Source organism: Psammomys obesus, unplaced genomic scaffold (assembly GCF_907164565.1).
Source record: "Psammomys obesus unplaced genomic scaffold, mPsaObe1.curated_primary_1811, whole genome shotgun sequence".
In the NCBI taxonomy this organism is placed as follows: Eukaryota; Metazoa; Chordata; class Mammalia; order Rodentia; family Muridae; genus Psammomys; species Psammomys obesus.
This window is the reverse complement of record NW_026586589.1, coordinates 8299311-8325899: the sequence shown is the minus strand read 5'-3', so window position 1 is coordinate 8325899 and position 26589 is coordinate 8299311. Positions and strand designations below refer to the sequence as shown.

Sequence of the window (26589 nt, the reverse complement as noted above, 5' to 3'; positions counted from 1 at the left end):
GTACTAGGACAGTATTGAACCAGACTTCGTAAGTCATCAGAATTTTAATATTCAAGGATATTAGCTGGATGTGGTGGCTCATGCCTATAATGCAACTTCGCAGGCGGCAATGGCAGAGGATTGCTGTGAGTTCTAGCAGCCGGGGTGGGGAGGTGGCAATGGTGAAGGTATAGTTCCATTTTTACTATTTAAACATAACCTATAAGAGTGCACATAAAAGAAAGTTGGAGGAACGTGTGCTAAATTATTGACAGTGTTACTTTTGGAAAGTGAGTTCTTTAGGGGGATCGATCAACTATATGATATATTTCTGAAATATTTGATATCTGAATAATTGCTACATCTGTAACATACACAAGACATACTATAGAGCTTATCGTGACAACACTGCACCTTACTTATCTGTACCACTCGTTCCTGTTCGTTCGTTTTATATTTAATGGTGGTGGAGCCTGAACCCAGGGCTTTGGGCATGCTGGGGGAGGTGCTGTAACCGCTAAGCCACCTCCATGTTTCTCTACTTACCTAATGTACGTCTTGTTTAGGGCTGAAGTCTAGCGCCTGAAATACAGTGGATAACAAGATGGACACGCGACAGTTTGAATGTGAATGACCCGTGTGCTCATTTGTGTGAATGCTTAGTCTCCATTTGGTGGAACTCTTTGGGAAGGATTCAGTGTGGCCTTTTTGGAGGAGGTGTGTCACTGGGCGTGGGCAGTTCCCAATGCTCTCTCTGTCTCTTACCTGTAAATGGAGATGTGAGCTCTCAGCTGCTGCTCCAGCCCTCTGTTGGTGCGTCATCATCATGGACTCTAAGCCTCTGAAACCACAAGCCCAATTAAAGTCTCTCTTTTTAAGATGTCTTGGCCAGGCTCTTTTGTCACAACAATAGAAAATAACTAACACTGCATGTACAAATGACGTTACCTATGAAAAGCACTTGTCATGTGAAATATTGTCCTTAACAAATAGCTTGACCAGTAGTTGCGAAATTGGTTAAGGACATAAGCTGTAGAGTCAGACATCCTGAGGTTGGACCCCCTGAGGCTGTACCCAAGTTATTCCGTTTACTAGGTAAGAAACTTTGGAAAAGTCGTTTCAACAACTTTTTGCCCATATTCCACCAAAAAGGTGAGAGAAGTATTCACACCTGGCTCATGAGGTTTGTGATAAAGAGTAGGTTAGCTTATGCTCATTATTCAAGTTTTGGAAACACAACCCCTGGAACCGCTTGGTTCCTGGTTGCTTGGTGTCATGGGCTTCTGAGATAGGGTGATCCAAGGTCTCCCTTCTCACTCCCACTTCCAACCCCATATGTTTCAATTCTTGGCCCCTAGCTGGGCATGCTTTGACATTCTCTGAAGTTACAGAACTCCTGGGGTTCCTCCCCTGGAGGAAGAGGGTCTCTGGAGAATAAGGCTTCAGGTTTAATTACTGACCCTTCCTTCCTGTCTTGTCTCTGCCTCCTGGACTGCCCAGGTGTGAGCAAGCTCCCCTGCCATAGCTAGGAGCTGTTCTGTCACCATGCTGTCCCTGCCTGACGGACTAGAGCCCCTCTAACTGCAGGCCAGAGTAAGCCTTTTCTCCCTTAAGCTGCATCCTGTCAGGTATTCTGTCAGAGCAATGAGAGAGTAAGTACTACAAAAGTTAAACAGAAATCAAGCCAGAGTCGTGGTTAAGCAATATTCTTTCTTTAATTCCCCTTTGCAAATGGAAGCCCCTGAGCTGATACCCACCCCCACCCGTCTGCCTGGGGACCTTCAGATGCAAGGCCCCTGCCTCAACCTGGTGGAAGGGGAGGATTGCCTCTCCCTATCATGGCCAATTTAAAAATAAAATCCTAGTCACTTAAGAAATGGGGCCAGGTACAGGAACAGAGAGCTGAAAGACAGGGCCTTGGTCAGACCAGTCTGAAGGTGTGGGGTTGTGAGACCCTTGAGAAGGGTTTGCAAGCACATCCCTAAGCTCAAGGACAGCATGGCTGAGAGGAGAAGAGACAGACAGACAATCTGACTCCTCAAGGTCCTGCCTGCCTGGTCATGGACACTGACGTCACCATTACCACCAAAGGCCTCCAGTTGGAGAATGTTCCAGTTACAGGGTTTGCTAAGCATCCCCTCTGGCCCCTGATCTGAGGCATCCATGGGGTCCCCCTGAGACCAAACCTGGGAGAAAGAGGGACTCTGGGAACATGCAAAGGCGGGGAGCAGAGATCCCGCCCACCCCAATGCTCTACAGGATGGTGGCTCCAGCTGCATCTGGGCTCCGAGGGTCCTTCACACCGATGATGAAGTTGTTGGTTCTCCGACTGCCGTGGACCCAGGATAAGACATCTACCTTCTCCACATGGTGACCCCTGGCCTCCAGGAACTCGATCTCTTCCTCAGTGAACTCACCTGAAAACCATCCCCACAGCACACATGCATTAGATCACTGACTCAGGGACCTCACAATCAGATCTGAGTCATGGTCTTGGTTGACTCAACAGCAGGAACTGTATGACTTTGCATAAACTGCTTTCCTTCTGTGAGCCTCATTGTCCTTGTGCACACAATGGGGGGCTACAGGGAACCTACTATATAAACCTCTCACAGGAATTAAAAGGAGACACTGCTTGAAGCCTTGCATACAGTCAGTGATCAATAGGAAGCAGGCATTCTTGCTCCATTTCGTTTTGCTTGGGGCTTTTGTTTTTTGAGACAGGGTCTCTCTATTATGTAGCCTTGGCTGTCCTGGAACTCACTCTGTAGACCAGGCTGACCTTGAACTCACAGAGATCCACCAGCCTCTGCCTCCCTGAGTGCTGAAATTAAAGGCATGTACCACCACGCCTGGCCACTAGAAAATTTCATATTATTGACTAGCATTAAATAATCACATTAGAAATCTATTTCCTTTGTGGTTCACTTTTTGTCCTTTTGATTATGGGAAGGATCAAGTTTCAGTCTGCTCTCTAACATTTCCTGAACTTCTCAAACAGTGAGAGTGGTCCTCCGGGCCTTCTGTAGATGACACTATCTAACTGTAACCTAAATATATTTGATTTTTAAATAACTACTCGTCGTCTACTTATTGTCAGTGGTGTCACTTTCCTGTTCGTGATCATAAGGCTCCATGTCCCAGCTGTGCTTAGGAAGAAGGGGTGTATCTGCAGAGACTATGCAGAGTGATGCAGAGCTGGCGAAGTCACAAAGCTGCCAGGTAAATTCTGAAGTGTGGGAAACAGCTGGTCTCCAACACCTTCCTTTTGGGGTCTTTCACAGATTGTTCCTCCTGTCCGGAGAGTCACTTATCATCCCTACGTGTCTAATCCCCACTCCTAATTCAAGTCCCAGCCAGTCGCCACCTCTGCTGGGAAGCCTCCCAAAGCCATTTGCTGGTAGATTTTTGACAAGTTTATAACCTCCGTGAGCTTCTTTATCTGAAAAATAGTGATGATGCGGACAAGGCAAGGACTGTCTCAATCAGTTCTGGATCCTCTTTGAACTAGCAGAGTACACTGAAATAAGAACTACTCAAAAGTGCAACGTTTTCCTATTTATAAAACTAAGCTGTGCCCAAAGTGGAGCTTTTTTAGTTCGGGGCAACTCTGTGTCCTCACCCCAAAGCCCTGAGGTCCATGATTTGGTCCCTGCTCTTCTCTCTGATCTTACCAGAAACATTAGTCTCTTTTTATTTCTCAAAAACCATGAAGCCCCATCCTGCTCTGAGTTCTCTGCATTCGTTCTCTTAGTGTACAAAGCTCTGCCCCAGTTTTTGACATGGCAGGGGCTTTCTAACTCTTCAGATCTCACCTTAGATGTCACCACAGAGAAACTTCCCTGTCCCTGTACGTCCCATTATAACACCCTGCTCTGATGCTGTGGCTGAGCTTTTCCTTTGCTATCTCACATTTCCTGATTATTTTTCCCACCTGCCCATAAGTGCAGGACTGCCTCAGAGCTGGCATGACGCTTGGCACATAGTTGCTCATCATATACTCATGAATGGAAGAAGTTCACATAAAGATACTGTATCTCATTTTATAGAGGAGAAATAAAATCTCAAGAGTTGAGACATGGATTTCCTAACGTCACAAAGTCAGGAAATGCCAAGATGGTCTCAATCCCCAGATCTTACGTTGGTCCTACAAGAATTTGTCAGGGGAAACCCCCAAAACCTTCACAAAAAGGAAGTTAGTGATGGTCGAGGCAGGAGAACCTTGGGAAGAGCCCTTCTCCATCAGTCCCTGTGCCCATCCTACAGGAACCTGCTGTGTACTCACTGTCCACCTGCAGGAGGTTGGACTGCAGGTCTGGGTGGAGGCGGCCTCGGGCCAGACTGTCACTCAGGTTCCGGTTCAGGGTCAGGACATTCAGTAGAACCTGTGCGCAGGCAAGGAGCAAAAACATCAGAGGTGTTCCAGAAACAATGATTCAAGACTCCATTGCTCTCATCCTTGACCCAAACCTTTTAGTCTTTAGAAAGCTCACACTGGGTGTATCATCTAAGTCTAGCAACAGCCCTGGAGACAAGTGACCTATGGTAACTGTCCCCATTTTACAGAGAAGGAATCTGAGAGCCAGAGAGAGAATGTGACTACCTTTTAGAGTTTAAGGTAGAGCCTCTACTAACATTAGACTTCTATAATCTAGCCCAGGGCCTCCTTCCCTTCTCTCCCAATAAGGCAGGCTGGAAAGGGTGGTTCAGGGAATAATGTGGATACTTTCAGCTCAGTGGTTAGACCTGGATAGACTCTGGAAACTCAACTTCCTCTCCAGTGCTACAGCTGAATGAACTTGAGCCAGCTTCTTAACCTCCCTGAGCTTCCTTTTCCTATAAACTCGAAACATCTTCTTCCCAAAGTTGAGGAAATTAAAGGAGTTAACATACACACAACACACATTATATCACACACACACATACACACACACACAAATACACACACCTGTACACACACACTCACACACAGACCTCTCTCACACTCACACACACACACATATTAGATACACATCACACACACCTCTCTCTCTCACACACACACCACTCTAGCACTTAGTAAGGACTGTGATGTTTGCTACTTTAATTCACTTCACAGACGAGGATATGAAGGCTCAAGAGAGGCTAAGTGATTTCCTCAGCACCACACAGTTGAAGACTGGCAGCACTTAGGCCGAATTCATGGGATTCCAGAGTTAGCTCATCACCTGTCAAAATATGAGCCTGGTGTGTGTCGGGTGCTCAAGGCACTCACAGAACAGTCTCAAGGTATCCTGGATAGTAGCAGGACCTTCCTTTCAAAATAAGACCCTACAGGGGACCGGTGGTCTATTCAGATACAGAACAGGGGATGATGGGACTTGAGGCTTATGGAACGCAGACAGACAGATGTTAAATTACTTCTTAATTCTACTGGCCTTGCAATTTTCCCTAAAAGTCATGGAGACAGAGATCTTAGGGGCCCACTTTTGCTATGAAGCCCAGCACCACACGTCTGTGCCCAGCATAGGCCCGGCACAATGCAGTAGGCCCTTGATTGCTGGAAAGGGGGGGAAAACAACCCAGAGGTGTGTGGGACATCTGCAGACCAGGTCACAGCATGGCTCCTGACTATGAAAGATCCATAATGGAGTACCTCTCACCTGGGTCAGGCCACTGAGGCCTCGGGCAGCTCCGTTGGCCCCCAGAGCGAGGTAGGTCCCACAGAGTCCTTCTGCTGGTCGGACCACAGTGGGAAGCAGGAAAGAGAGGGGCCGCTTCCCTGGCTGTACCGAGTTCTCCTGTTGCCCGAGGGCAGGGATGGAAAGGGAGATGTGGAGCGGATCGATGCAGGGGAAGGACCAGCCCACTACCTATGCCACAGCTTCTCCTCTACATGGTCCACAAGTTTGGCCTGTGGGGATGGCAACAAGGTGCTGTCTGTAAAAGAGGATGTGTTCCAGCAAAACTAGAGTGCTAGGAGCCAATGAAAAATGAAACCATGCTGGTGTGGATGGGAAGGGAAGAGACAGAACCAAGAAGAATGGCAGCGAGGACAGTGACAATGGCAACGGACCATCTCTATGTCTTTGCCCTATAGGAAGCTTGCAGGGGCGGAAGTGCTGGTCTCCAAGTGGACGGTAATACTTGAGTTCCGCCTCTTGGTCCCTCTTTGGTGTCCAGTCACAGCGCTGAGCATCAGCTCTGAGCATCATTAGCCCAGCACTCTGTAATCTTACATCTCCAGTGTCAGACGCAAGACCCTACCAGGCTAGGTGCGGAGTGGTTAGCAGTCCTGTTGGGCCAGGAGAAGTCTAGCATCTGGCTGTTGAGAAGGATCCCAGAGGGAGTGAGGAGGCCACTTCCAAAAGGCCGGTTCAGGGAGCTGGGGGGTAGACATGAGGTTTAGTGAGTCTTGTGGCTGCCTTCGCCTCCACCCAGCCCCTCCTTCCATCCTGCCTGGGATGATGTCTTGATGCTGGTTCTAAGCCTGAGCTGACATACCTGACCGCGGCCACAATGAAGTCATCAGGGCCCATGATCAGCACCTGGGCAGTTGTGGGAGCCCCATCCAGCTCATAGACAGGCAGGAGAGGGGCAGGGGCTGCCTGAGAGTCACTGATATGGCCCCGGAAGTTGGCAGCCTCCACCTTGCTGAAAGGGGGAGGTAGAAGAATGAGCACACAACAGCTGTCACTGCTTCCCACCTTTCTGCGACGCTGTGAGACTGCTTGGCTAAATCTGCCTTCTCCACTGGAACATTAAGCCTTACAGAGGCAGATCACACTGCTAACACAGAGCAAACACTCAGAAAATAGCGACCGAACGGGACCAGTTTATTTAGGTGTTATTCAGAATTAGAGCCAGCCTTTTGTTTTACTTAATGTCCCAATCAAGAGTCACAGTTATTTGGCTCTATTCCTTTCTAAGGAAATGTCTGGGCCTGGTAGATTCTCTGCAGATACTTGTTTGGAATAAACAAGCTTGACTGATTTGGCCTAATGTTTGTAGTTTGGAACTAAGGCTCATTAAGAATTTAGTTAGAGAGGGCCTATGAGACGGCACAGCTTGCTAGAGGTGCTCTCTGCAAGCCTGACCACCTGAGTTCAATCCCCAGAAACCACATAAAGGTAAAGAACTGGCTCCATAAAGTTGACCTCTGACTCCTGACCTCTACACACGCATCATCATAAAATCATAAATAAGATAAAGTTTTAGAAAAACATTGAGTTGGAATCCAGAGTGTTGGTGCATGATTGTAATCTCGGCATTTGGGAGGCAGAGGTGGAAGACTTTAAGTGCTAGACTGCACAGGGTTCCAGGCCAGGCCTGGCTATGTCACAGGATTCTATCCCCAAGGAGGAGGAGGAAAAAGAGGAGGAAGAGGGGGAGGAGGGAGAAAAAGCTGCAGTGTTTTAGTTGAGAAAAGATTTTTGTATATGGGGATTTTTATCTGTTATTAGGGTTGGGTTTTTTTTTGTTTGTTTGTTTTGTTTTTTTTCTGTTCATGGTAATCCCTCAATAACTGTTTACTGCCGAAACAGCTGCATATGTAAAGGCAGGCATGTTTTAGAGCTAGGTTTGCAGGCTGGAAGCCTGGCTGAGGAGTTCTCCATTATCACTGCTAATCGCTGTGTGTTGGGTTATTTGTACAGCTCAGGAAATGATAAGTTGGCAAGGGTAACCGAAGGCATTCATTTAGTTTTCAACCAAAAAGGCTGAAGGACCTCCCAGAGTGAGCTACAGGACTTCGGTGGGTGGGAGAAGCTTGGTTTTCACCCCTCGTCCTTGCTGCTTTGCTGTTCACTAGTTTTCATTGTTCTTCTTTTTGCCCTGTTTTGATAAATTAAAATTAATTTTTGATTTTGTTTTTTGAGACACCATCTCTCTTTCTAGCCCTGACTGGCCTGGTGCTCACTGTGTAGACCAGGCTGGCTTTAAAGTCACAGACCTGCCTGCCTCTGCCTCCAGAATTCTGGGGCCCAGAATGATAATAACTTTTGTTATGGTGTGTGTTTGTACACGGACCTCTGTGTGGATGTATATGCGTGAGTGCATACTTGTGTGCATGAAGGCACAAGCCGGCCTTTGATGTACACGTGACATGATGTACCTGTGGAGGTTAGAGGACAGTCATGGATGTCTGTCCTCACTCTTCACTTTGTTTGAGGCAGGCCCTCTGCTGTTTTGTCCACTGCATGTCCCAGGCTAGCTTCCAGGAAGGCTATCTCCATCTCCCACCTTTCTCTTCAGAGGTTACTAGAATTACAGACAGCCATGCCAGGTTTTTATATGGGTTCTGGGGATTCAAACTCAGGTCCCCATTCATGTGCTGAAAGTAAGTTTACCTACTGAGCTATATCCCAGTCTCATAGTTTTAAACTGACAGGTACAAATAAATGTATTTCATATATAGCTGCTCACACTCTAGCTGAGGTTGGCCTGAAACTTACTAGGTAGCCTCAGCTGACCTTGAAATTATGGTAATCCTCCTGCATGCTGGAATTATAGGCATGAGCCAGCAGAATCATGTTTTGAGAGGTAGATACACACAGAGGAATTGTCAAATCTAGCTAACTAACAACTGTGACAGTCTGCAGTTATCAAAATTTACTAGCTTGTCATGAACTATAGTCACTATGCTATGCCGGAGACCTCTTGAGTTTATTTCTACTATCTGCAGCTCTGCATCCCTCTCTCCAAAACCTCCCAATCACCATCTTTTTGCTTTTAAATTACAAGTTGCTTACAATTTAATTCAGAGTGGTGTTTGAGTAACAATACAAATTTACATTAACCGTATTTTTGGCTTCTGATTTTCCAGGAGCTAGACTCTAAGTCAGGTTCAGTAGCAGCCAATCGACCCACTCTTACTTTTATGGCCAATTAATAATGATAAATTGCATTTGAGAAAAATAAATAAGTTGCATTTGCTGCACATTTGCTGTGTTCCCAGTTAATGTGCTAAATGCTCTTGCTCTTAAAATCTAGTTACATGTTCTTGTCATCAAAACCTCACAGAGTGGATATGATACTGCCAGGCTCCTTGTGGAAACAGACTTTGTGAGTTTAAACTACGTTCCCAGAATGACAGCTAGCAAATGTTAAAGTGGAGGTCTAACGGAGGCAGCCTCCACGGTATATTTTCACTGCTGTGCTGCTGGCCAAGACAGACCCACTGAAATCCCCGTCACCTCCAGCATTTACATGGAGAATATTTTGTTGCTGCCAGGCTTTCCCTTGCTACTCAATGTGGAGGACAGTTGTGTCCACATAGGTTAAGTGCACAGAAAGCTCATAAGCAGATGACCAACTTGCTCTGCAGACAGGGAAGGTGATGCAGCCAGAGGGACCTATGTCACACTGAGGTAGGGTCCATCTAGAAGGGACTTGAGACTTGAAGAGCTTTCTGCCCATTCCCTTCTCCCACATGTACCCACATTTCTGCTCTACCCACGTACGGCAGGACAAACCTGAGCATGTCCTCCATGCTCTCAGTGATGGTAGAGTCATAGACAGGATCTCCCAGTCTGCTAGCCAGGGCCAATGCAATCTTCAGGGTCTGAAAACATAGCAGGGTTGTGGGAAAGGCTGCCAGGCCCCTCCCAGCACCCCACTTGGGGGAGCCTCCGAACTCAAAGGTGTTTTAGTCCTGCTCCAAGGAGGAACTTCCCCATTGCTAGTGTCCCCAAGTCCGGATGAGATGGAAAAGTGGGCCTTACCTCTGCTACCCAGTGAAGTGCCTGCTCACGGGATACCAGGCTGGTAAGGTTGAAGCCCTCTAGGATGTTGAGAGCACTGATGAGGGCTGGGCCGGTGTGTGGGGGTGGGGGACTGAGAACCAGGTGGCCTGAAAGGATAGGAAATGACCAGATGGCAGGAGAGAGGTCAATTCATCTTCATCAGCACTTCTCATATGCACATCCCGTCATCGCACACAGGGTGCTAGCCCTTATGAGATGAGGAGAGGGACCACTAAGAGAGGCAAAGGGACCCACTGAAGTCCACATGCTGGCCAAAGGCAGAGCCAAACTGGAGTCAGGCACTGGTCTTCCGCCTTCTCTGCCATAGGAGAAAACGAAGACTTAAGAGCTGGGCTGTACTCAGCACACATACTAAATCTGTGACTTGCTGGGAGCCACATTGCGGGTCACTGGCAAAGCAGGGACAGGTGACCACATGTCTACAGAATCCTGGTTTGCTACAGTGTTCCTTCCATCCCTCCCACAGCACAGGGACTGTTCAACAGCCCTGATGGTTCCACTCAGCCTGAAACTTCCAGGGAGCAGGAGCCTACTCAGTTGTTCAATGGTCGGACATTAAAAGAATAATACCAATACTGGAGGCATGGAACACTGACAGAAACTGAGGCATAAGAAGCAACCGGGCCAAGATTATAGGCTCAAGGTACTGGACTGTGGAGACAACCCAGCCTGGGAAGGGAAAACAAAAAACCCAACCTGTATTCAGTGTCCACTGTGCTCAAGGCAACTTCCGCTGTTATCTCATCAAGTGCTCATGGGCACCCTGAGATGTGGACACTATTACTGTCTCCATTTTAAGGAGGGAACTAAGACTCAGAGTGGGAAGCCCAAGGCAAGAGATACCACTGATAATCACCAAGGCCTCCCTGACTCCAAAGCTACATTCTTTCTTCTACTGCTGGATGAGGAGTCAGGAAGACGGGAGCCTGAGAACATGAACTCAGAGGACGCCTCACCCAGGGTTTGAGGTAACCTGTCCTTCCCATAGAGGCATGAACATAAGAACTCCCAAGGGGCCTAGACCCCAACATCTTGGGGGTAAGTGGTCATAAACTGCACGCATGCCAAAGGCTTGGATTTCTAAATTTCTGGTTGGTTTCTGAGTTGTTCCATTCCTAACTAAGTCTCAGCTGTCTTCTACTGTGAGTGAGGGGCAAGTGTGTGATTGCCTTAAGGGATTTATTCTGCCCTTAGATGGACTTTGGTCTGACAAATCCTTAGGAAGCACAGTCAATGAGAGGGGAACAATACTGAACCCAAATGAAGACAACCTAGGATGTAGCTCAGCAATGGGGCTCAGTTCCCAACACTATAAAAAAACAACCAAATAAATAACAAGCCCCCAAACAACAAGAGGAAAAGCCACATCCAGAGCCCCAAACTTCCAGGTCTCAAACGCTGGCCAGGTGACCCCCACACCCTGACCACTAGGGTAACGGACCCCATGGTTATTTTAGAAGGTGGCTGGCTCTGGCTTGTTCCAACAGTTGGGCTTCTTAGGGAGCTCATAGCCTCAGTTTAGCTCCTGTGACATGGAGAGCAGTTTCCAGGCCACAAAAGATGTGGCCATGTACTGAAAAGTTTCTCCTGAGTGGGGACCCTTGGGAGCTGGGGGAGAGGTCACCTCTGTACACTCCACACACAGGCTTCTCCATGAGGCTGCTATAGTTGCTGAAGTCCTCTTCAGTTATGACACCCCCCGCATGCTGAGCCTGGAGGGGAGAGAAGGACCATCCATCACAGTGAGCCCACACGGCCACGACACATGTTCCAATCACATCCAGACAACCTGTTCACAACTCTGGTCCCCAGGTACCCACCACCGTGTTCTTTAGGGATCCCCTCAGCCTAAGGAAAAAGGAGGCAGAGGAAATAATGCATATCTAAGACTCATCAAAACTAGCCAGGCGGTGGAGGCTCACGTCTTTAACCCCAGTACTTGGGAGGCAGTGGCAAGTGGATCTCTGAGTTAGAGGCCAGCTCGGCCTACAGAGTGAGTTTCAGGACAGCCAAGGCTACAAAGAGAAACCCTGTCCCATTAATAATAATAATAATTTGATATTTCACTACAACCAGTTAAAGACACTAAGAGCTGGGGGTAGAGCTCAGTGGCAGAGTGTTTGTCTAGTATGCTCAAGGCCCTAGATTTGAGCCTTAGGATGGCCCTCCTCCCAACAGTAAGGCTACTACAAAACTACGAGCTCTGAATGACCTTGGCAGGACTGACCCTATTAAACATAAGTGAGCACTCTTTCCTGACCAGTGCACCAACCCTGCACAGATCAATGTGTTCACTCCATTCCAGCATCACACTCATTGACAGTGCTTTAAAAATAATCTTAAATAGTTTTATTCTTTTTTGAGTATGGGTATTTGTCTGTAGGTAGGTCTGTGCACTGTGTGCATGCAGTACCCATGAAGGCCAGAAGAGGGCATCATATTCCCTTGGAACGGGAGTTCCAGACAGTTGTAAGCCTATTCAGATGCTGGGAAGCAAACCTGGTCCTCTGGAAGAGCAGCTAGTTCTCACTACTGAGTCATTTCTCTAGCCCCATGCCAATTTGAAATTAGTATTACAACTATCTTTTTTTTTTTTTTCCAGTAAAACTTTTGACTTATCTGCCCCCAGTGAGCTACTCATTGAATTTCTTGGCTAATATATATTCATGTGTCTGGCAGACTAAGAAAAAACAGTGACTGGTGCAGAGAATGTACTTCATGGCTGAATGGCACACCTATGTAATCTCCCCAGTATGACAGAGGCTTAGAAATGTCCCCACGGCACAGTACAACTCAATTGGTCTGAGTACCTGCTCTTGCACCTTCCTTTGATAATATTCTCAGTACCCATTATTGCCCTGAACTAGGCCTCTTTGGAGTTAGGGTGCCCTCCTGCATCAGTCTCCTAAGTCAATATTACCATCAGTTCTTGGAAAATCCCAGACAGAGCAGGGAAGAGTCTAGGCCCAGGGGAACTGAGACCGATGCTGTGTTTGCACCAGGCCCAAGCCCTGCACAGCTGGCACTAGCCCTGAGAAACCCAGCTGCTCCCTCCCATGCCAGAACATCTCTCCCTGTGTACTCCATGTCACACAACAGGCGAGGCTTCTTGTCCTTCACAACCATGGACGCCATATCTACTGCCAGAGGTTACTTTTGTTTATGACACGCCACCAGAAACTACGTAGAGGAGAAAGGAGGAGGATGGCACCTCTGCTGTAGTCAAGTGCGCATGCCCCATCTTCCCACTGCCCCACTCACCTCGGCCACCATCTCCAGTGTGAGGTTGCCACCACTGTAGAAGGCGGCTGGGCCAGAGAGGCCGAGTAGACCCAGCACCTCGGCCAGATCGGGCCGTCGCAGCAGGGAGCCAGGCAAAGGCGGGTGGCCCAACGGCAGAAACGTCTCCAGGAAGCGGCCAGAGGCATTGGGAGGCAGCTGCTCGGCCAAGGCATGGGCTGCGGGGAGGTTGAGAGGCTGGGTGGGTGGTGCCAAGACGGGACTTGATAGGTGGGGTGGATGAGGGCTAAGTGACCGGCCCTGAGAGCTCTGACTCCCCAGAAGCCTGTCATGGGGAGGAGGGGGCGGTGGGGATATACAGGCTCTTCCCAGATCCTCTTGCTGGAGGCTGCCTCCAGGTCAGAGTGGGATGGGGAGAAATCTGAGATGCACACTGGAAAAAAGAACCCCTTTGCTTGGGGCCCGAATCTCAAAGGCCTCCCATTAGCCTTGTACCTTCCCCCCTACCTCCAGGCCCCACTGACCTAGATCATGGGTCACGTTGAAGCCATCTTGGGCCACAGCTGCTGCGAAGGCCAGGACTTGGGACCAGGGCAGCCTGAGGGGGCCGGAGAGCAGGGGGTGGAGGATGTCCTGGGGGGAGGAGGAGGGGTCCTGGGGAAAGGGGGGTTCCTGGGAAGGAGAATCCTGGCAAGGGAAGGGGATATTAGGAAGGGGAGTCGGGGAGGAAAGAATCCAGGACAGGGAAAGGCCACCCAAGGACGGATGTGGGCAGAGACCCCTGGTCCCCAGGGGTGATCTTTACCTGCCATAGAGCTGATGAGCTTCATGTAGCCCTTTCACCATTCCGGGGACCCCCACCAAGAGCCCAGGCTGGGCGAGGCGGGCAGGCGAGGGAGAGAGGAGACCAGGTCACTGGAAGGGGGGGGCTGGGCTGAACTCCGCAGAGCCCCAAGCCAGGAGTGGCTGGCACAGGGGAGAGACATAGGCCAAGTATCCCAGGAGAAGGGCAAGCTTTCCCCAATGGGTACCTCTCCCCCATCCCTGACTTCTTATATGCAAATGCAGAAGGATCTTTGTCTCCCGTAGTTGATGGATTTCATAAATTAAGCAAACCCTTTCAAGAGGCAGCGCACAATCAGTCTAGGCAAAATTGGTTCACATTGGGTAATGGGCACTCTTGTGTCTTTTTAAGTGAGGAACAAAGGACCTCGGTTTAGCCAGTTCATCTTCATGCCACCATAGCTTGACCTGTGATAACTCAGGGGTGGGTTTGGTTTTTGCCATGACACTAAATACCTACTCTCCCAAGTTACTCTGTTTTTCTCCTTTGCTCTCAATAGTGAGTTTGCCTCTAGCATTTCTTTCTCCCAATATGACACAGCCTGGGAAAGTCATAGTCATCAGGCTTAGAGTGAGAGAGAGGAGTTTGTTTGCTTCGGTTTTGCAAGGAAGGGTTTCTCTGTGTAGCCCAGGCTGGCCTTGAACTCAGGGATCCAGCCTGTCTCTGCCTCCCAAGTGCTGTGATCACAGGTGCGCGCCACCCCCCATCCCTGGCTGAGACAGATGAGTTTTAAGGCAATAACAGAGTGATCTCTCAGGGTACACAAAGGTGGCCTTATACTTTATTCCAGACAGGCGAAACTGCCAGAGAAGTAAGATGCTGCGGTGTTACCTGTTATCAGTCATCCGATTTTTTTTTTTTTGTTCATTTAACTTTAAATTTTAAAATTACAATTAATGGATGAATTAGTTTGTGTAGATGAGTATGTGCATAGACCATGCAATGGGTGTGCATAGATCAGAGGTGACCTTGTGGGAATCTGTCCTCTCTTTCTACTGTGGGTCCTGGAGATCAAACTGGGGTTGTCAGGCTTAGTGACACATGCCATTACCCTGGCTCATTATTTCACACTGGGGGAGGGTAAGCTGCCTGTTCTTACATAGCCTAAGAGCCTTTTGCTCAATGCATTTTACCATCCCATAGTAAATATGTAGCAAATCAATGCTCAGGTTAGCAGAAGGGAATGAAGGCCGACCTCTCCCTCCCCCTGGACCTGCTCTTCTCACCAGGGCCCCCACCTTGGTATCCCAGGATCTCTGCAGAGCCTCTTCCCTGAGGGCCCCTGGTGCGGACTCCCGGAAGTCAATTAGGTGGCTCTCGTTTCGCCGGATATCGTGTACCAGCATCACACCCCCACTGGGAAAGACACGGAAGGCAGAAAGTGTTGGGAACCCAGCAACCTTCGGAAAGATTAAACTGCCACTCCCTTAATCCCCTGTTGGAGGCTGTAGGCTGTCCGCCACTTTGGGCCAGCTATTGGAGCCCCCTCCCCAGCAGGAATTGAGAAACTGAGCCATCCCACAAAGGGTAAAATCCAGGGGGTAGGGAAGCCGGGTTACTGGAGACTTTAATCCCTGATTAAGAAAAATGCAGAGACTTGGGGAACAGGCCCTCCCTGGCCCAGAGCTGGACTCGGGCCAGCTTCCTGCACCTGCCCACTTACCGTACCCTCCCCTTCCACCAGGCCTGGATTATGTAAGGATAAGCCCTGTGAGGCCAAAAGGGGAATTTCTTTGGTAGAGGCTGGAGGGTTGGGCCTACCAAGAGAATGATTTTAGTCAGCTTGTTCCTTTGCTGCGGCATATTTCCATCTGAGACAGGGGTGGACAGAGTGAAATGTGTGCAGCCAAGTGACAAAGAAGGAAAGCAGCGTAGTTAACTAACCAAGTGGCCGGGGCTACAGCGTAGCGGTCAGTAGTACCCTGATCCACGGTGGGAGGCGCTCTGCTCAGCTTCAAGGAAATGGGGGCTTGGGGTGGCCTTTCCAATGAAAACCATCACTATTTTGACAACAGCAACCTTTTTTTTTTTTTTTAAGTTTTAAATGTGCAAATCAAATCAGCCTAGGTGCTGGGTTTGGCTTTGGAGTGTCCAATTTGTAGCCTTGGTTTTAAGAAGTACAAGTCTTGGGTGTATTTTCTGTGGACAAGGTCCATGGTTTTCATCAAGGATTTGTAAGCCTAGAAGTTGGCGCATCAGTGCCTTGACTGATGCCCCGTTGCTTCCTGAGCACCTCATTTTATACATCACAGAGCTTCTCTCCTGGTGGAAAACCATGAACACTTCTGAACACACCTCCATATCTTCCATATGGTCCGTGGTTCTGACTCAACCAGGGAGAAAAAGGGTGAAACTGGATATTGAAAGAGAAAAAAAACGCAAGGAGTGTGGGGCCTACCTTTACCTTAAGCTCAGACTGAGAGAAACCTGCAGCCAGGCCCACAGACCAGGAGACAAGAAGTAGGCCTGAGGGACCCAGGCCTCCACCGGGTCCTTACCCAGTTCCTTACCCGCCCAGGCCTGAACTGTGTGGAGCCACAATCCCCAAACACAAGGCCGCTGCCACAGCTGCATCCACGGACGAGCCCTGTTTACTGAGCACCTCCATGCCCAGCGCCGTGCAACGGGAGGCATCCGTCACCACAGCACCCTGCTGGAAGATCTAGGAGCAAGAGAAGGGGACTAGCAGGGCCCACCACCACCGGCAAGCACCTCCATTAACCCAGAACCTCGGCTTTCATGTCGTCCGGATTCTCAGAGCCTTTTCCTTCGGGACCCTGCTCTCTCAAGTCACCTCTTCCCTTCCCATGTCCTAGCAGCCCTCCTGCCACCCAGCCATTCAATTCCCATCACCCCCTTCTCCCAAGTTCCCTCTTGCCCATCCGCTCCCCTCACCTGGGGATCCCCGAAGTAGATCTGCATGACCAGCGCCACGGTGACACCCGTGGCGAAAGTGAGGCAGGCGGTGACGATGACCGTGAGCCCGTCCTGGCGGCAGGAGCACTCAGCGGCCGCAGCTGAGAATGGGTCCTTGCGTGTCTCCCGAAGTGGTGACCCGTCCTGGCTGCCCATCTCGGAGGATGAGGAAGGCAGGCGCTGTAGCCGGGCGGACTTCAGGAAGGAGTCCGGGTCTGTGGAGCGGCTGGGTGTGGGTCTGGCAGCCTCCCACCCGGCCCTGCAGCCCAGCCCTCAGGGCGGCAGGGCGGTCCACACTGCTCCCCTCGCCCCGCCCATCACCGCACTGCTCCGCACAGGCTCAGTTTTCCTCCACTCCAACACACCTTAGGACCTTTAGGAAATCAGTCCTCAGGGGGACAAAGACCTTAAACTGGTCGGCTGAAAGGCTGAATTCCCGCCTCTGGTAAATACCCAGCACAGGTTCCCTGAGACTGGTACCCAGGGCTGAGAACAGCCAGGAGTGTGAGGATGTTCAGCCTCCCCCGGAAACCCTTATCCTGTCCTGGCTGGGTACCAGTCTCCAGGACAAGGAGGCAACTACCAACCATCCTCGCTCCACGCATTCATTCGTTCATTCGTCCAGTAGACAGACGCCTACTATATGTCTGGCCCTGTGCTGGAGCAGCTCACTGCCACCTTTGCAGAAGTTCTCAGGCCAATGGAGGAAGAGAAAATGAACAAGTTGTGGCAGCTGTTTTAAGAAGCACGAGGGGCTGGGGAGCTAAGGTATGAGCACTCGTTCTGCAGGCATAAGGACCCAACTCCTCAGCACCCACCTAAAATAGTGCTCTGACACCACTGTGGGGCAGAGACGGAGGGAGGGGAAGGGGGTCTGAAAGCCAGCTCCTCGGCCAATCCAGCCCAAAAACTTCCGGTTCAGTGAGAGACTGTCAAGGCTGAGAGCAATAAAGGAAGATGCCCAAGGCTCTACTATGGTCTCCATATATGCTCTCATCTGTAAGCACGCACTAACACCCAGACACACTCACATGCACAAACACACACACACTCACTCACACACGCGCGCACACACACAATCACACCAGAGCATGAAATGAAATGTGAAGCGGGAAGGGGGACCGCTTACTAGGAAAATCAGGGAAGAGTCTGGTGAGGAAAGGACTCTTGAGCTGAGAATGAAGGGATAAGAAAGAGCTGCCACCGGCAGAGAACAAGGAGTTAATGTACAGAGTGTTCCAGGAAGAGAGAGCAGCAGGTTCAAAAGCCCTAATGTAGCAACGAGTTTGGCGGTTGAAAGAAGCCAAGGTCTAGCGGCTCTGGTGCGGCAGCAAAAGAGACAGAAACGAACAGCAGGGCGGAGGCTGGTCCTGTGGCCATGGAGAACTCGGACCACTAGAGAGCGGTAAGACGGTGACACCATCTGTGGTGGTCTGAGTAAGAATGGCCCCCAAAGGCTCATATATTTGAAAGCTTAGTCATCAGGGAATGGCCCTGTTTGAAAGGATTAGGTGGTGTGGCCTTGCTGGAGGAAGTGTGTCACTGAGGGTGGGCTTTGAGCTTTCAAAAACCCATGCCAGGCCCAGCGTCTCTCTTCCTGTTGCCTGTGGACCCAGATGGAGAGCTCTCGGCTACTTCTCCAGCACCATGTCTGCCTGCCTGCTGCTGCCATGCTCCTGGCCGTGAAGATAACGAGTAAAACCTCTGAACCTGTAAGCCAGCCCCAATTAAATGCTTTCCTTTATAAGGGTTGCCATGGTCATGGTGTCTCTTCACAGCAATAGAACACTGACTAAGACACCATCTGTTTTGTGTTTTCAAATGATCCCTCTGGCTGCTGTGTGCAGAACAGGAAAATAAGAATGGAGGTGACGGAGAGTTGAACGCCACCTATGGACAAGTCACTTCTAGCCATGGGCCTCACCCTTCCTCATCCTGACAATGCAGCGGGATTCCATGTAATGATGGAGGCAGAAGGTCATTTCCTTTTCTACCCATGTAAACTCCTGTGCACACCTGTAAGCCGGGCACTGTGAGACAGAAACGGGGGATCCTGAGAGCTAACTCCTCAGCCAGTCTAGCCAAAAAGGCCAGCTGCTGGTTCAGCGCTGAACTGTCTCAAGGGATGAGGTAGAGGGTGATGGAGGAACAGCCCACGTTTTGCTCTGGCCTCCTTGGGCAGCAGTGAAATGCCCACAGTCCTCTCCTCTGGGTGTTATTATCCTTGAACCCATACCCCAGTGACCAAAAAGTTCTAGATATTTGTGAACAAGGGAATAAGAGGATGACGTGTAACACAATGAGTTCTTATAAGTTTAAACATTTGAATTATAACATTAAATTTTGATTGTCATATTTTTCATGTTTACTTGATAAAAACCTAAGCTCTTTGACTTGGTGCTTAAGGACCTCCATGACTCACACCTCCTTCTTTTATGTAAATAAGACACCACACCACAGCCGGGCAGTGGTTGTACATGCCTTTAATCCCAGCACTTGGGGGAGGGGAGGAATAGAAGCAGGCAGATCTCAGAGTTCAAGGCCAGCCCTGTCTACAGACAGTGTTGCAGGACAGTCAGGGCTACACCAAAGAAACCCAGTCTCAAAAAACCCAAAATAAATAAATAAATGTTTTTAAATCGCATACACAAATAAAATAATGATGTGTGTAAAAATTATTAAAATGCATTTACAGTGGTCTGTTTTAGAAAAGACACTTTAGATAGGAATTAGGTAAATAAATGTTTTGATTGAAAAGAAATTTTAATAACATTATTATTTACTTTGTGTGTGTGTGTGTTTGTGAGACAGGCAGCCCTAGCTGACTTTGAACTTTCTAAGTAGCCCAGGCTGGCCTCCAACTTGAGGCAACCTGCCTGTCTTTGCCTCCTGAGTACTGTGAGTATGGGTGTGAGTATGGGTGTGAGGCCCCATGTCTGACTTATTTTCCTTTAAAAAAGTTTTAACTTTATTATCGTGTGTGTGTGTGTGTGTGTGTGTGTGTCAGACACAGAGAGACAACTAGAGATAAAGACAGAGAGACATAGACAGAAGGCAGACAGGAATTGTGTGTGTGATGCAGCACTTCTGATGGTCAGAGACAGTTTTCTGGGGCTGTTTCTCTTCTTTGACCTTGTTAAGGGCACAGTCCCTCTTCTTGTCTCTGCTGCTTTTCAGACCCTGAGCTAGACGGCCGGCAAACTCCCAGACATTCTGCTGTCACCGCCTCCTGTCTGGAGATGGCAGCTACCTTGTCTGGCCTTTTATGGGTTCGCTGGATCGAATTCAAGCCGTCAGGCCTGCGTGGCAAGTGCTTCTACCCACTGAGCCACCTCGGCAGCCCTATTCCTTTTTACATGGGCTTCATACATATCATCATGCCTGGCTTTTTTTTTTTTTTTTTAAAGATTTTTCTTTCTCATTTGCTTTCTTTGTCTTCAGTGTGTGTGTGTGTGTGTGTGTGTGTGTGTGTGTGTGTGTGTGTAAGTGTACGCACATGCCCACATGAGGAGCTCAGAAGACAACCTGTAGGAGTTTGTTCTCTCCTTCTACCGTGTGGATCCTGGTATTGAACTCAGGGTATCAAGCTTGGTGCTTGTTCACTGGCACCACACCCAGGTTTGGGGGGTTTGTTTGTTTGTTTGTTTTAATGTGAGTCTCTGCTTGAGCTATCTCTTCAGCATTTGTATGCCATTAACATTTTTAACATATATATTTTGAAATAAAGAGTAAAAACTGCACAGAGATAAGAACTAGAGGGTGACAGGGTGTGGTCGTGCACACCTTTAATCCCAGTATTGGGGAGGTAGAAGCAAGTGGATCTATGAGTTCAAAGCTAGCCTGGTTTACACACTGAGTTCCAGGTCAGCCAGAGCTTCATAACAGAAAGACTCTGTCTTCAAAATCACTAACAAAAAGAATTGGAGGGTGAGACTGGACAACTGGCTCCATGGCTAAGAGCGTGTGCAGGTCTCGCTGAGACCTGGAGTTCAGTTCCCAGCACCTATGCTGGGTGAGTCACAACTCCTGTTCCAGGGCACCCACCTCTGGCCTCTGCGGGCACTGTACCCACATGAAGACACCCACACATACATATAATTAAGGATAAAAATAAAATCTTAAAAAAAAAAAAGGCCAGGCATGGTGGCACATGCCTTTAATCCCAGGACTCAGGAGGCAGAGGCAGGCAGCCTGGTCTACAGAGTGAGTTCCAGAGAAGAGGACTTTTACTTTTTTTTCACTCTTTCATTTTGTTTTTACATTAAGCAAATAACATGTAATTTGCTTCTTACGTCTTTTGCTTTTTAAATTATTTTTATTGTAATTTTATGTGTGTGTGTGTTTTGCCTGCATGTACATCTGTGCACCATATGTGTGTCTGATGCCCCGTTTTTAACTTTTTATTTTTTACAAAAAAGCTAGATAGGCTGGCTGGAGAGGTGGCCCCGCGGTTCAGAACACCGACTGCTCTTCTGGAAGTCCTGGCTTGCTTTCCAGCACCCACATGGAGGTTCACAAGGGTCTGTAACTCCAGCTCCGGGGAGTTCGAAGCCCTCTTCTAGCCTCTTCTACACCTCTTGCATGTGGTGCACACACATGCAGGCAAAACCACCCACACACATAAAATAAGAAAACACTTTGAAAAGTTTGTTTTCTTGGGGGTCTCCCTTAGATAGCCATGCTTGCCTCTAAACCTCAACATTATTACTGGCAGTCTGTAAATGAGAATTCATTAAACAAATATGAAATATCGGCTGTGGATTCAAAACCCTCCTAGAACCTTAAAAGCATCAAAAGAAGGGCAGGAAGGGGTTTTGAACTTTTATTTACCTATTGTATGAGGTATGTATGTGTGTGTGGGATGTACGGGTATCTGATGTGTGTTCACAGACATGCATGTTCGTGTATGTAAGAGCATGTTTGGAAGTTGGAGGACAGCCTTGGGTATCAGTCCTGGTCTTCCATATGGCTTGAGACAGTCTCTTGCTTACAGCTGTGTGGACCAGGCTAGCTGGCCCGTGTGCTGCTGGGGTCCTGTCTCCATCTCCCCTCTCACTGTGGAAGTGTCGTCATGCTTTGCTTTTCGGATGGGTTCTGGAGATTTGAACTAAGGTCCACACGCTAAGGCAGCAAGGGCTTGTGTTTATTCATGCTGATGATACACTAGGTATTTTTACGACCCCCTGAGCCAGGCTCCACTTTCCTCACTTTACAGATAAAGAAACCGAGCTAAGTGGTACCGCCTGTCTAAGGCCATGCATGAATACGTGGGAGAAAGGGGATTCTGTGTCACTTGGTAGCCTCGTTTCTATTGCCCCTTGTGGCAGCTATTTCCAATCTAATAAGCTAGGTGAGTGTAGTGGCAGACATCTGTGACCCCTGTACCTGGAAAGAAGGGGCAGAAGCATCGGGAGAGCAACTTTGCCTGGGATACATGAGGGGCCTGGGGAAGCAAACTAGGAAAAAAATCCAACCTTACTAGATAAGTTTACTTTTTATTTCCAGATACTTGCCTATCAATTTGTTTTCTCCAATGAGATAGAATGACTTAAAATGAAAATAATATGGCCCCACTACAACTAGATTTATTTATGATTATTCAAACAGCATATCAAGTTACCCATTTATTTAGCAAAATTATATACCGAGAAGCAAAATATAAAAAACGGGGGGAGGGGGACAGGTTCTTGAGTACATGACATGACATGCACCCTGCATACACGGAAGGACAATAATCCCATTGCTAAAAGCACGAGTGACTTACTGGGAAAGGATTGGCTTGGGACCAGAAGAAAAAAATGTTTATGAGAGACAGGCATTGTGGCTCAAACCTGCAATCCCCCCACACCAGGGCTACAACAAGTTTGAGGCCAGTATGGGTTACAATAGTACATTCCAGGACAGCCTCGGCTACACAGTGAATTCTAGTCTAGCCTGAGCTACAGAGTAAGATTTTAATCTCAAAAGAAAACAAAAATGAAACAACCAATTAAACAAACAATAACCCAGCATGCTTTTGGAGAAAGGTAGGTTTAATTTTGATTATCCTGAATTTATGAGACAAAGAAGTTGCTGTCTGAAGGTAGCTGTTAAAAATATTTAATTTTCTTTCTCCTCCATGTTTTTCAAAAACAGGTTATAATACATCCTAGGCTGGCCTTGAACTCTCTTACAGGGAGATTTCTGAACTTGGGAGTGACGTGACCAGAAGTGCAGAGTGATAAGTGTACTGAGGTGGCAGGAAGTACAGCTAGGAGTCACACAGGTATGAACGGTGAGCAGCTTAGTTGAGAGTGGTGCTGGTGAGGTGGAGTTTGGGAGATTCTCAGGAGGAAGGACATAGAAACCAGGTCACATTTTAAAAGTGAGAAGAACAGGGAGAGACCCGAAGGCAGCTTCTGGGCATCTACTTTGGATGCTGACTGAAAGGCAGTGCCACTCACCGAGAAGAGCACTGGACAAAGGGAATCGTGTGGGGAAGGCATGCTGAGTTCAGCATAGAATGTCGAAGGCTGAGCGTCTGCAGGCTACCCGGAGGCTAATGCCTGGGAGGGGAAGGCTCATGTGGTGTCCATGTGGAAGAAAGGGGACAAAAGTGTTTCCAAGTGGCCACTGGCTAGCACTCTTTGTTCTGGGGCCTGACGTGAGATGCCTGGCACTTGATTCTGGAGACCTAGCCAGGCACAACCAAGGTCCTGGCAAAGAAGATGGGATAGTGTCGGTAGGTGGCACTACTAGGTTGAGAATGTAGAAGGTCATGTTAGCCTACAAGCCAGGCTAGCTGCACCGAGAGAGGCGCTGTGGCGTCAAGATGCTCACACTTGCGGCTCTCCACGCAAGTCCTGGGGACCCTGCTGTACACTCTTGTGATAAGGTTTAAGTTCCCATGAGCTCAGGGAACCACAGTCTAGGCTAAATTTCTGAAGTGTTCTACCACTGAGTTATACTTAGCCCCTCTCTGTTGAATTGCCATACGTGTCAGGACACAGCCTACACTGAAATCCCCCAAGGCATTCCCGAGCTTTGGGAACTCCATTCCCTGTCATTATTTCAGCCTGGCGTCTTCTCTTTTTCATCTATTCACTCAACACTTACTTACCGAGTACCCAACGCTTTGCTGAGTGCTAGAGAAAAGATTATGAATAATAATAATTAAAAAGCCACAATCCCTGCCCCTAGGCCTTGTAGGCATTAGTCATTACATCACTGCCCAAATAAATAGCTGCAGGCTTTTTATAAAGCAATGGTTTTAACAAGGGGCCAGGAGGGGAAAGGTCAAAGGGTCTGCTCTGTTATTTAAAACAGATGGAAAATTAAGGCCCAGTCCAAGTGCTAGTCTTGATCTCTGAATAGAAAAGTGGGATTAACCAGATGGCTGGTATCAATAAATGACCAGAAGGCTGGTCCCACCAAGACATACTTTCCCCACATTATCCCTTCTACTGCCAAGGCTTCTCCCCCAAGAAAACTCGTTTTGATGGGCAGCTCTGACATTTGAGGACCCAAAGTCTCCACACCCCATTCTCATTCCCATCCCAGGTAAAGTGTGATCCAGTCAGGTTGGTGGAACCCGCTGGTCAGAACCATATGACCAGAAAGTGGGAGAGAATTGCCAGCTGCCAGCCAGGCCAGGAGTGACAACGGCGGAGCCAGACTAGAAAGAGCTGGGCCAGAGAAGCAGCCTCCTCCAGTACGGAAAGGGGTAAAGCCCAAATGTAGGCACCATCAGGAGGAAGTCGGAGAGGGAGGCAGAAAGTGCTCTAATGCCAGGAAGTGACGTTGAAGGAAAGGGGGCAGAGGGATGCAGGATACAGAATGGAGGGGAGTATAGAGCTGGGCCACATGGGTAGGAGAGATAGCACAAGGGAAGGAATACTAAGCTCTTGGCCCTCAGCTCTTTCTCTCTCCCAAGTCCTGCTTCCTTCCCTGACCCTCATCTTCTTCAGTTTCTGCAGTAAAAATTGGAGACTGCTTCCTGGGGAACAGATCTTGCTGCTGACCAGAAGCTCCTACCGGCCTGACTAACATCCGGGCCAGATCAACATCTCTGGAAGGGGTACGGTAATTCACAGAACAGTGAAGACACTGTAGTCCCCAAGGACTCTGAGAGGTCATGCTGTCCATTCCCTTTTCTCCCAATACCCAGAATCCCCAGACAGAGGGGAATCATATTTTCTATACCCCTCTCTGGACATGGAGAGATAGATTCTCAGCTCTTTTCTGGACTTTCTGCTTCCCATAATCCCTGGCTGTGGTGAAGTTCTCCTTAGAATCTAGACTCATCCCTCCTGCTGCAGTCGCTGGCTTGGTTTCTTCTATCCCGTCCTCTGTGGCTAGAGAGAAGCCTTTACGAGGTGACCACAGCTGTTCTTCAGGCTCTCGCTTCCAGCATCCCTTCCTTCTCAATAGGTTCCTCCTAAAAGGTAATCATAATCCCTCCTACTGCAGTCCTTGCATCCTCTCCCACGTCGCATCCTACGCCTCTGAGGCAAAAATACCCCTTTCCCCACCACACAGTTAATAGCGCCGAGGGAGAAGGAAAGAGGTCCAGGATGAAGAGGATGAATGAAGGAGAAGGGAGACTGGAAGTGGACGCTCCGAACAGGAGGAGGAGGGAAGGGACCCCCACCCCCACCCCCCAAGGCGGGGCGGGGATGGGGCCAGAGGGCCTCACCGGTATCCGGGTCTCCCAGGAAGGCGTCCTCGTCTTTGCGGCCCCTCAGCGGGGCCGCAGGCGCTGGCTCATCCTCGGGCAGCCGCGGGAAGCTGGTGATGCTCATGTAGTCCACTGGCGAGTAGGCGCCTAGAGCGCTCTCCTGGCTAGCCTCGTTCTCTGCCGCCATCCTCGCCCTAACCCCCAGCAGCGCAGCGCCTGCCGGAAGTGGCTGTGGAGAGGGGGGGTGTGAGGGCGGAGGGCGGGGTCTGAGCTCCTGGACAGCCGGGAGGGGGCGCCCCCACCCTCAGCAGTGTCCTAGCCTGACTCGCCCCCGCCTGCCTAAAGTCAACCGCTTGCAGCCTGCACGCAGGTGCTGGAGGATGGGCGCCCGGAGGGCGGTGGAAGGTTGCCAGGGAGAAGACGCTACTCTGGGCTCCTCATGCAGTCTCTGGCCCTTCCTCTTTCCAGTCTGAATCCCTCTCAGATTCCGTGCGCTGATCGCAAACTCCTCATCGACGCCCGATCTTTTCCTGACCGCTTGCTTCTTGGACCCCAAACTTCTTTGTGGGCACCGAGATTCTCCTCTGATCTCAGACTACTCCCCCAACCCATTTCGGGCTACTTTTCGGACCCTAAGACTTGTCTTTGACTTACAGCCCTGACTTCATCCCACCCCTAGATTCCTTTTAAATCCCCAACCCCTACTTCATCCCGACTGCTTTTTCATCTGCAGACCCCTCTTGAACCTCTCTTTCCATTTCACATCCCTTTCTGCGTCCCCAGATTGATCATGCTTCTCTTCTAAGCCCCAACTCCTGGAACCGCCCTGATGTATCGACATGGGAGGTTGGCCCACCCCAGCTTTAGGCTCTTCAGAAGCTAACGCTCAGATTCCAGTGGAGGAAACGGCATTTAGCAGGTCAGAACACGGTCCTTAGAACCTTAGTGTTTCTTTGGCATTTTAAAGAGCTCTTGTTGTGGTTCTAGCTAAAGTAAAAGAAGTAACTGCAGTGTGGTGGAGCCGTGGAGTGGGATGGGAAGGATAAATGGATAAGATCGGGGGCTTAGCAAGTAAGTCTTTGCTAGAGTGCTTGCCTGTTGTCGGGGTTTGACATCCATCATCAGGAGGAGGAAGAAGAAAAAGAGGAAGAGAAAGGAAATGTAAGGATGAAAACACATTTCTGCACGCTAGGTGCTGCCAGGCCCCTCTC

The 26589-nt window shown here is 49.1% G+C and overlaps 1 protein-coding gene across 2 annotated transcripts; it reads right to left on the bottom strand.

Moving 5' to 3' along the window:
• Positions 1-1658: 1658 nt before the first annotated feature.
• Ggt7 (gamma-glutamyltransferase 7) lies at positions 1659-25610 on the bottom strand. Of its 2 annotated transcripts, none has more exons than XM_055602354.1 (15): positions 25397-25610; positions 16702-16937; positions 16317-16468; positions 15045-15162; positions 13768-13835; positions 13487-13560; positions 12984-13180; positions 11347-11434; positions 9681-9808; positions 9432-9520; positions 6463-6612; positions 6226-6343; positions 5622-5759; positions 4265-4364; positions 1659-2396 (listed from the first exon to the last, which is right to left on the bottom strand). In XM_055602354.1, the coding sequence occupies exons 1-15, from the start codon at positions 25563-25565 to the stop codon at positions 2233-2235; spliced, it is 1989 nt and encodes a 662-aa protein (XP_055458329.1). In that variant the 5' UTR covers positions 25566-25610; the 3' UTR covers positions 1659-2232. The 2 variants fall into 2 exon arrangements, with proteins under 2 accessions (XP_055458329.1, XP_055458330.1); XM_055602355.1 differs by having other exon boundaries at positions 2257-2396; positions 4272-4364; positions 25397-25607.
• Between the last annotated feature and the right edge of the window lie 979 nt (positions 25611-26589).